We start from the raw sequence: 9863 nt of genomic DNA, 5'->3' as shown, positions 1-9863 counted from the left end.
CCCGCCCCGCGGAGGCCGCAACAACAACAAACCGCGTCACGTGACGGTGAGGGGGGCGTGCGCGGCCGCCGGCACGTGACGGGCTCGCGGCGCTCAGCCCTCGCGCGGCGGGGCGGCGCCCCCCGCCTCCTCCCCCGCCCCGCGCGCCGTGGTGCTTGCCCGGCACGTGACCGTCGGCGGCGCGCTCCCGCCAAATGGCGGCGCGGGGCCGGGGGGCGCGGTGGGGGCTGCCCGCAGCCAAGGGAGGCTCGGGGGGGGGGGGGGGTTTGCTTGTCCGGCTTGCTGCGATGTCTAGGCCCTGATAGGTATCATACGTTTATCTTCTCTTCCACAATTATGAAATAAAATAAGCTCAGACAGCTCTGTAAAGTGCTGCGTGCATTTTTGCTTTCCAAAACCCCCCTTTTTTTATTTTATAAATGAGAAACGTTGTATATATTGCACCTACTTCAGTTTTGTTGCCCACCTGCACATAAATCTTGACCTAAACTTCATGGATATAAATTTAAATGGTTTTCTTTAATACCACAGCTTAATGTCACCAACTATTTACATAACAGTCCTAAGTTTATAGGCCAGGATTAGTCAGGTAGAATTTCTCCTTTGCAAAATGCAGTAATATCAGCTTTTAAAAAAATAACATACTTTTGGCTAAAATTGTGGATACTTGGTTTTGGCTTCAAAAGGGATTGCTTATGGATAACTGACTTTAGATGTGGTATATGTGTTTATAAGGGGATAAAAATGTGGCTCTTTCAAGTATTAATAACCCCCAAAAGACTTACATTCCATTTTGCATGTGCTTTACGTGTGTCTCAGAACCCAGATCCAGATGGGAGTCACAACAATTCCATTACTCTCTGCAAATTTGTAGGCATTCTTTTTCGTTACTGAAACTGAGGGAAGATTTAGATATTTAAGCATGAAAAGGAGAGGTGTAGCTTTGATGTTGATATTTTGGCGCTTATTTATGCGAAGATGGTGTTATAAGGAAGACAACCTATGGCTGACATAGGTGCATGGTATAAAGGTTTTTGTGAAGCTAATGGTAAGGAAATGAATCAAGGATCCTGAAGCTGACCCTTATATTGCAAGCATTTACACATGATGGTAATGTTGTAGCAGTTGCCGCTGAATTGGGAAGTCTGATAGTGGTCAGGTCCTCTTCTGTTCTTGCAGCTTTAAGTATATGAGCATCCAAGGACGGGGCATGAAATGCAGAACTAATTTGAGGTCTGTTGTACCTTGAGCTTCCTAAAAAATGTGTACTCTGTCCTTGGGAAGCAAAACAACTGAAGTTGGTTGAGAAGAACTGGTACGAAAAGATTTAATGAATCTTACGGGAACAAGCTGCATTTCAGATCTTCCTGTTTTATTTAGAAGGCTGTGTCAGGCTTCTGCATGTTGATGGCAAACCTCCTGCTATGCTGAACCAGGTTAGTTTCCCTCTTGACTCTAAGCAAGCAGAACTGTTGATTACGTGTTAGGAATGAATAGAAACATTTTGTTCGTGGTTGGGTACAGAGAACAAATATGAGATTTCCTCACTTTCAGTACTGTTTGTACACTGAGCAACACTAACCAAAACATGCGAATACACATAGCTGTGCCGTCTCTCTTGCCGTGGTTCTTTCAAACAAAGTTTATCTTCTGAGGGTAATCTTGGTATTTTTGTATGCAGGTTCTCTTACCCTCCTTTTTGTCAATGCCTTGCTCTGGGAGTTGTCCCAGTGAAGTTGTTTCCGAAGGAGTAGCAATTGACTGCATTAATATTCAGTATTAGTATTTTGCATCTTCCATGTACAAGCCTTCAGACTGTGCTGTGGGGCTGTTTGCATCCTAAGCACTGGAAATCTCTGGGTGGAAGGAAGACAAGGATGCTTGCTGCTGCCATTGGGATCAAAGCATTCGGTCTGAGTAGAGTATAGATGGGAAAATTCCCCATGAACAAAAAGCTTGCAAGTTTCAGGGCTTTGTCTGTTGAATCCTGCTCTTGGATCTGCAGTTCACTATGCAGGGAAAAACAAAAAAAAAAACAAAAACAAAACAAAAAAAAACCTGAAACCTGAAGGGAAAAAGGGTTAAAGATCCTTCCCTTTCACCTTACGCAAATATGCAAGAAATACTTGGACAAGAATGGCATGTCAGGAGTGCTGCTGGGCAGGAGGGACAGCTGTTTGTTTTTTATCCTCCCCCAGAGTACAATCTATTTAAATATTTACATGATCTCTTGCTAAAAGGCTTTCCTTTCTTTATTGTACTTTTGTGGTTCATTATTAAGTTAGGAATGGAGAAGAGGGAGAGGTTTGTAACTGTTCCCTCTTCTACGTTTTTGAAAAAAAATCTGGTTTTTATATACTCTGAGAAATATTATAATGTTTTCTAACCACTTTAAGTAGTTTTGCAGAGGTTTGTACTTTACTGTTTGATAATACTGCTTCTTCCTTTCACATTTTATATATTTTACAATCTGAACAGGCTACCTGAATACACAGTAAAAACAAGAAACCTCGGACAATACAACATTGAACAGAAAGCAGTAGAAGGCTCATATGTAGATAATTTCAGAAGATTAACAATATACATAATAATAACATAATAATAAAAATGTAAACACAAAAATGACATATTTCGTATTATAGTAACAATTGTGCTTTGCCACTAGACCCTTCACTCATTAACATATGGCTGGGATAACCTCGGTCGCCCTCTGTGTGTCTGTTCTGCATAGACCACTAGGTCACTGCATCTAAAATTGTAGAGATGTTCAAGACAATGTATTTTTAAATGTAAGTATTAGTTTAAAGAACCAGCAATATTTAGTGACATTGAACATCTTGGGTTACAAAGCTCTTACAGGAAAGTAAATATAGAGCTCCTCAGGCTCCAGAGGAAAGACTCCTGCGAGTGGTTACTATTACACCTAGGAAATATCTTTTAAATTCAATAAATCATAGGAGAATACAGTTAAATATGAACGTAGTCTTTGTTGGACTGAGGCCTTGATCATTAAGTACAGTTCAAACTAAGAGGTGCTTCACTTCAACATCAAATGAGTTTTACCAAGAACGTGTTCTGCACACGATACAGGCCTTCAAGACACAATTTGAAGTAACTTTTGCATGAGCGTCTCTTTCTTTTGATAACAGTAAGTACACTGTATTTTCATCTTTCATTTTGTCAGAAAAGGAAACTGTACAAGAGCAATGGTCTGTTTGTTTTTGAACAATAATACAGGTGCGTGCTAGATAGCCTCCAAAGACTACGGATTCACCACCCTCTGTGAAGGGGCTGGCAGAACTCCTGGAAACTTTCACAAGGCTGGGACCCCACTCACAAAAGTGTGTAGCTCTGTAATCATTATTTTGGAAGCAATTCTTGCTCTTTTCAATAACTACCTCTATAATCCCCTTGCCAATGTCTCGGGCAGCAGTTGCAATTAAAAATCAAGCAGAAAATATATCCTTGTATATGTAGACCCTGGGGCAGGAAAGCCTCTAGCTATTTTACCTGGCTATATGGGAAGATCTAAATCTCCAATAAATACAGCTAGATTTTACTTGGTACTCACAACTCTTCTCAGCCTGGACAGGAATCAGCGTTTAATGTTGAAACGAGATGGACAACTACAAATCCCAGGGAGCACTGCTGTCAGCAGGTTTGTGCCAGCGGATTGGCATCCTGCAGGGACCAATGGCAGGCAGAGAAATCACGAAAATTCATGTGTGTCAGCTCCCTCTATTAAAAAACGCTGGAGAGAGCTGCGGACCTGTGGGGAAATTGCCTGTTTCCCCGGGCTACTTTTAAACCTGTTTGTAAGCTTTGTATTAATATAGTATTTTACACCCCCTGTGCCTCAGCTTGAAAAAGCCCACTGGACTAGCCCAGATGGATGCAATTTTGAACTGCAGAGTGGATGATTTGGAAGATTACTACAACTTGCTAGGATGTGATGAACTATCTACGGTAAGAGCCTTCCCCACCTCCCCTCCAGGTTAATAACATTTTGAGTGTGCTTGTGTATCTGCGGGGAGGATTTGAAGTCCGTTATCTCCCAGGATAGGACTATGAAATGCATTGCAAACCTTCCTTCTAGCCACTTTTATCTTTTACTAACTTCCTTTGCAATGCTCAATTTTCTGATCTGTCTGCCTACGTTCAGATCCTAGAATAAAGCTCTCATGAAAAATGTCTTGTGAAACAGGATTGTATTACAGATATAAGTGAAATGAGGGTTTCTTCATTAGTTTAGTTCAACATATGATATGGTTATGAGTTGTGAGCCAACTGCATAAATTTGACAACATGCAAATAAAATTTTGGAATACCTTTACAGTTTTAAAAGATGAAAAAAAAGTTATGCATATGCAACTAATTGAACGTTCATAGCTGTAGGTGACAGATAATGCTATCAAGTTGCTCAAGTATTTATCTTATACTTTTTCATTTTTTTTTTAATTGTATTAATTGATGGGGTAGAAAACCTTTTTTTTTTTCATTAATTTTACTAATGATTTCTAAATGATACTTTGCCTTCAAAAACTAGTTTTAGTAATTTGTTTTGGTAGCAGGTACATCCTTTAGGGTGAGAACTATGTAAGCAATTGTTGAATGATTCGTAGGTAAGCAAGTAATTTTCTTTCTAAAGATGTCTATACAACATTTTTTTTTTTGATAGTCAGAGTTAGGGGTGTGCTAATATTTTTAATCTGTCTGCTCTGTTTACTGGAACTGGATTCAGACTTTGGAAAGGGAGATTTGATTACTCTGCTGTAATTAATGATATATTCAGCACGGATAAAAGCTATATTTTGCTCAGTAAATTTAATCAGATGCTTTCCTTTGTCCTAGTGGTCAAATGCTGGGATAACACCTCTGTCTCTTTTATCACTGTAGGCAAATCAGTAAGCATCTTTGTTCTGTTGCAGATGGTAATTTTTCTCTTTCCTGAGAAAATTCTCTTTTCCTGAGATAACTTCCATGTTCCATCCCAGCAGAGGGCAGTATTAAAGTTCCTATCTAGGCTTGTTTCGCAGATGCTTTTTCTCATTTTCTAGCTCATATTAATTCCTTATGGGTTTATTAATTAATGAATAGTTCGAACACATGAAATAATGATTTGTCAGATTGCTTCAAATTAAATTTAAAAGGTGAAATGACTGCTAATGAGTCCCGAAAAATAATCTGTCGAGTACTATCTATTGAGAGAAGCAGCAGATGTTACAACATTATTTTTGACTTCAGAGTATGAACTGAGATCCCAGTTTGACTGGGCCCCATGATTGCCTTCTCTCAGGATAGCGCACATGACTACTTCTAGCTTTAAAAAGAAATTCTAAGCATTACAGATATTTTGCAATCACACTAATTTGTGTAATCAGAGCATTAACATTGTAGTGGTACAGGCTTCTATGCGTTCTTCTTTAGGCATATACAGAAGTAAATTTACTCTTACATGCTCTCAGCTCCAGTATTTTTGTGCAAGGTACTGAATATTCTGTTCTTGATCTGACCTGCTTAAATTGGAGCACAAATAATCTCAATTTCTTCAACAGCATTTCTCTGCATTCAGGTAAATACCTGTGTTCATTCTTGGCTTCTTGAAGAACTGAGCTCATAGACAACTTCTTCATCTTCAGACTTAAGAGGACGAGGAGAGATCTCTTTCCTACGTCCTTCCAAGAAAAATGTTATTCATATCTAGTGGGTTTTGAATAACTTTCTTGGTAGATCATTGAATATTTTAATGTAAATTTAATGTATTTTGTATAAACTTCATATGAACTTTAAAAATATATATATTTAAACTGAAGACTTCCATGCTACCCTTCTGCTACTGCACATATTTGAAAGTTCCCCTTTATGTAAGTAAGTTTTAGTAACAGTGGCTATACAGTACCCAGTTTCAACAAGTTCTCTGTATAATATACCTATATCTTTTTAAGGGTCTTATGACTGGAAATATACCACCTCACATATGTACCTCTGGAGGAAGCTACTGAGAAGAGTGAAAAGTATGGAATTCTTAAAATACCATTATAGACCACATTTTGCCCAGCATATGACCACATAATTTGGCCAGCTGGTTAAGAGACAAGTAATTTTATTTTGAAGAAAAAAGATCTTCTGACTTAATCTTGAAATACTTCATTTATGTTTTATGTGGACAGCAGGGTCTGATGGATGAGGAATTCGTATGAACAGCTTTTCCAGCACGGAAAAAATAGTAGCTAGTTGATATTGTAGGATAAATTGTTGTAATAGCTTGAGCTGTACAAGAATGATTCCAAAAAGATTTGGCATATGAATTGTAGGGTGAAACAAGATACTCTGAAAATCTAAGCCTATCCCCAACTCCAGGGGTTTCCTGTGTTTTGTTAGCTGTTAAATGTCTCTGCCATTCCACAGCTTATAATAACTAACGGCACTATAAACTGTGTGGGAGTTTGTGAATAATATCAACTAATACCTTTCAATATTCTAATATTGGTTACAAATTTATTCTATTCCAAGCCAACCTTTTGGCCAGAAAATAAACTTGACAGGAAGACTGTTAACTGTTCCTTGTCCAGCCTTGTGGTATGCAAGGTAGATAAGCCATGTGGCACTGGCTAAGTTTTCTTGCAGAGGACGTGGACAAAGCCACCCAAACCCACAAACTGATCCTTAGCAATACAGGCTTTTGGTTCCTGCAGTGAGACTTTGTGAAATGATACAGTCGATTAAATAAGATGAAGAGCAACTGAAGTGATACGTTTTACTTGTGTGTTCAAAAGTAAGGAAGGGGTTTTGCACACATCAACTTCACATATTTTTCTTAAAGCCAGCTCACTATATTGTGTGGCTAAACTTCATAAAACCAAAAGCAAGGATGAGTGCATAGGCGTTGAAATTGAATAGACAGTGTCACTGACAGATAGTTGTTACCTGTTTTGCCTGTACTAAAAATGAATAGGAAAAAAATCAACATTCTGAGTTGTTCCTCCCAACTCCTTTCAAAGAGCAAATCTGAAAGTCTTTAATGTATGTATGTATTTACTCACTTTAAATCTTGACATTCTGTTTAGGTTGAACAAATTCTTGCGGAATTTAAGATTAAAGCCCTTGAATGTCATCCTGACAAACATCCTGGAAACCCCAAAGCAGGTATGTGTTCTTCCCTGTTTAAAAATAATATATTCTTTCATAAGATAGCTAAGGTGACTAAGACAATAAATTCAGCCTTAACATTTTATTAATTGTTCTCTTGCCCAATACATTTTAAGCATTTTGTGTATTTGAGTGTATTCTTTAATTAGCAATCCTTAATATTCTGTTGAAAACTTGCACACTACTAGGTGGTAAGAGCAGAAAGTCACTTGCAGTGTTTTCATTTCTAGGAATATCATTTTTTTTCCTATGGTCGAGCATCTTCTAATCTAGAAATTGTTTATGGAGTGCATCGCTTTCTAGACTTCTGAAGCTGGCCTGCTTCCATGCTCAGTGGCATTCAAATGCCACACTTGCGTCAACTAGTTAGTTTGCTTCCACGAACAAGCCCATCAGGAGCATATTAAATGTAGTTTAGTTTCTTTTAATGTAATTTAATGACTGGAAATAAAAGAGAACCTGGCACCACGTGAGTAGCCATCTGTTTGCAGAACATCAGCTAACATCTGAGTTTATGAAAGCATGCATGCAGTTCTTCATATCCAAGCTGTGCCTGTGACACCTAAGCAGCACCTGAGTTATTTGGAGACAGTCTTACCCAGTTGTAACTAAAAGACAGCTCTCATTGATGCTCACCTCTCTCTGAATAGTTTATATTCTTATAATAAAGGCTATTCTGATCATAACTATGGTACCACTAAAAAATGGTCATAGAATAATCAATTATACTTCTTATTTTGCTTAATGCATGAAGTTTTTCCCCGGGATCCTTCCTATTAGTTTAGTTATAAACTGAACAATACAGGCTACCCACTTCTGTGAGTTTGACCGCATCCACACCCTCCCCTGGGACGGCAGAGCTATGAGTGTAGTGGATGTTACAGGCGACTCCCACTCCACTGCCTCAAGCAGAACTCTCAGCCAGCGTGGCTTTTGCTCTTGAAGTGCCACCCAGGTCTAGTTTCAGTGAGTTCACAAGGCAGGGTTAAAAGGCAGAATAGGTGGGATTTTTCACTCTGATATTCCCTGTCAAGGAACCCCATGTGATTTGGCGTTTGAAAGACAATCTACCACCTATTAACAATAGCCTCATCGCTAGTCTTTAATTCATTGAAAATGGTAGCACAAGTACCAATGGAAACAATGGAATAGAGTTTGTCTGCACCAAATTCTGGCTCTTATGGCAAAGAAACGGGAGACTGCTCCACTGCATGTTACCCCTGCAGCAGCTCCCTCTAAATTCACTGAAACTCAGTAACTCAAAATGGGAGGCCAAGTGCCAATGCTGGAGCAGCTTTGTCGGAAAGAAATATTTTATACTCTATTTAACATGATCATCTTGCCTTTACTTTAAATGCCTTTTTACAGTACTGGTGAAAGTTTATATTTTTGTTTTCGTCTGTTTAACAAAGCTCAATAAAGAGTAATTAAAGTAACTTTTTATTTGTTGAAAACTAGTGACACTAGAAGAAGGAAACCTCAGAGAACTGCCTCCCCAGCCTGTTGTCTGTTGTTTGATTTATGGTTATCAATTTTGATTAGTGTTTGGGCTTAGCGTATTTCAAAAGAAATCTAATTTGTGAAGTGGAATAAATGAATAATAATAGTCATAATAATAGATCACCGTAATGCAGGTGACTCATAGATAAAATCTAAATCTTTATAACCCTTCTACAAACAGTAACATGCAGCTGCATCCTTAGTAACTATGTAATGAAAAATTATCCTGTAGGGAAAACTAAGGGCTCTCATTCATGCAGGCTGGTATCCAAGATAATATTTTAGCATATGTGGAAAAAATATCCAATGAAACGCACAAGTTAGTTAATTTGCACTATATTTAGGTTCCTCCACGTGCTTGTCAGGACTGCTTGTCATTTTAGCTTGCATTGCTGGCAGCTCCCCTTTCACATCTGAATTAATTTATTTGAAAACAAGTGTTGGCTTTAGCATCTTTTTGGTTTGTGTTCTAGTGGAGAATTTCCAGAAGCTGCAGCAAGCTAAGGAGATTCTTATTAATGAAGAGAGTCGAGCACGCTATGATTACTGGCGGAGAAGCAAAATCACCATTCCGTTCCAGCAGTGGGAGGCCCTGAGCAACTCCGTGAAAACGGTTGGTGGTGTCTAGGTTGGGGCATTCAGGAGAGGGGAGGTAGGGCTGGCCCAGCAGAAATGTTCCACTTAGTGACAGGGTGAGTTGCAACACTTCTCCAGATGCAGGTTTTCAGGATGGGATAATGCAGGGTAATTTCTAAGGAAACTCAGGTAAAATTGGAAGGCTACAGAAGCCTGTTCGTAGAAGGGTTTTAGGCTATTAGTTTTATAGCAAATTTATTACAGTAGTTTAAAAGCTGTTTTCAGATGTTTCATCACTCTTTGCCTTTCTTTGCAGGGACCTTTTATTTGTTTTCAAAGTTAAATTAGAACTAGGATCCTTGAACAATATTCTAAATTCCTGAAATGCTGTATTGTCCGTCAGACTCTCTGGAGTTGTACTCCAGCTGTGTTCTAAGACAGCTAACAGCACAAATGTCTGAGAAGCACAAATGACCCTACGAGTCAACCGGAAATGCAGGTTACCTAAAAATGGCAGGACCAATTTCTTCTGTCACAGAAAACACCGCTGTTTAAATACCGTTATTTCCTTGTAGTAAGGAAGTACTTCTGATTTGCACAGTGGCTTAGAGACACATGTTTTGAGGATTGATTTCCTT

General features: G+C 38.9%; 1 protein-coding gene and 1 long non-coding RNA gene across 2 annotated transcripts in view; one reads left to right on the top strand and one right to left on the bottom strand.

Moving 5' to 3' along the window:
* The window catches only part of DNAJC12 (DnaJ heat shock protein family (Hsp40) member C12), a 36345-nt gene that overhangs the window by 22795 nt on the left and 3687 nt on the right, over positions 1 to 9863 (top strand). Inside the window, exons 2-4 of the mRNA XM_084525041.1 lie at positions 3861 to 3966; positions 7068 to 7146; positions 9123 to 9262. Of these exons, the coding sequence (XP_084381167.1) occupies positions 3861 to 3966; positions 7068 to 7146; positions 9123 to 9262 (325 nt within the window). The remainder of the gene's footprint in view (positions 1 to 3860; positions 3967 to 7067; positions 7147 to 9122; positions 9263 to 9863) is intronic.
* Positions 1303 to 9863, bottom strand: part of LOC311439410 — a 28254-nt gene continuing 19693 nt past the window's right edge. The window contains exon 4 of the long non-coding RNA XR_014694709.1: positions 1303 to 2009. This is a non-coding gene — a long non-coding RNA (uncharacterized lncRNA). The remainder of the gene's footprint in view (positions 2010 to 9863) is intronic.

Source organism: Aythya ferina (genome assembly GCF_964211825.1).
Source record: "Aythya ferina genome assembly, chromosome: 7".
NCBI lineage: Eukaryota > Metazoa > Chordata > Aves > Anseriformes > Anatidae > Aythya > Aythya ferina.
The sequence above is the reverse complement of the archived record's forward strand: the minus strand, read 5'-3'. Positions and strand labels throughout refer to the sequence as shown.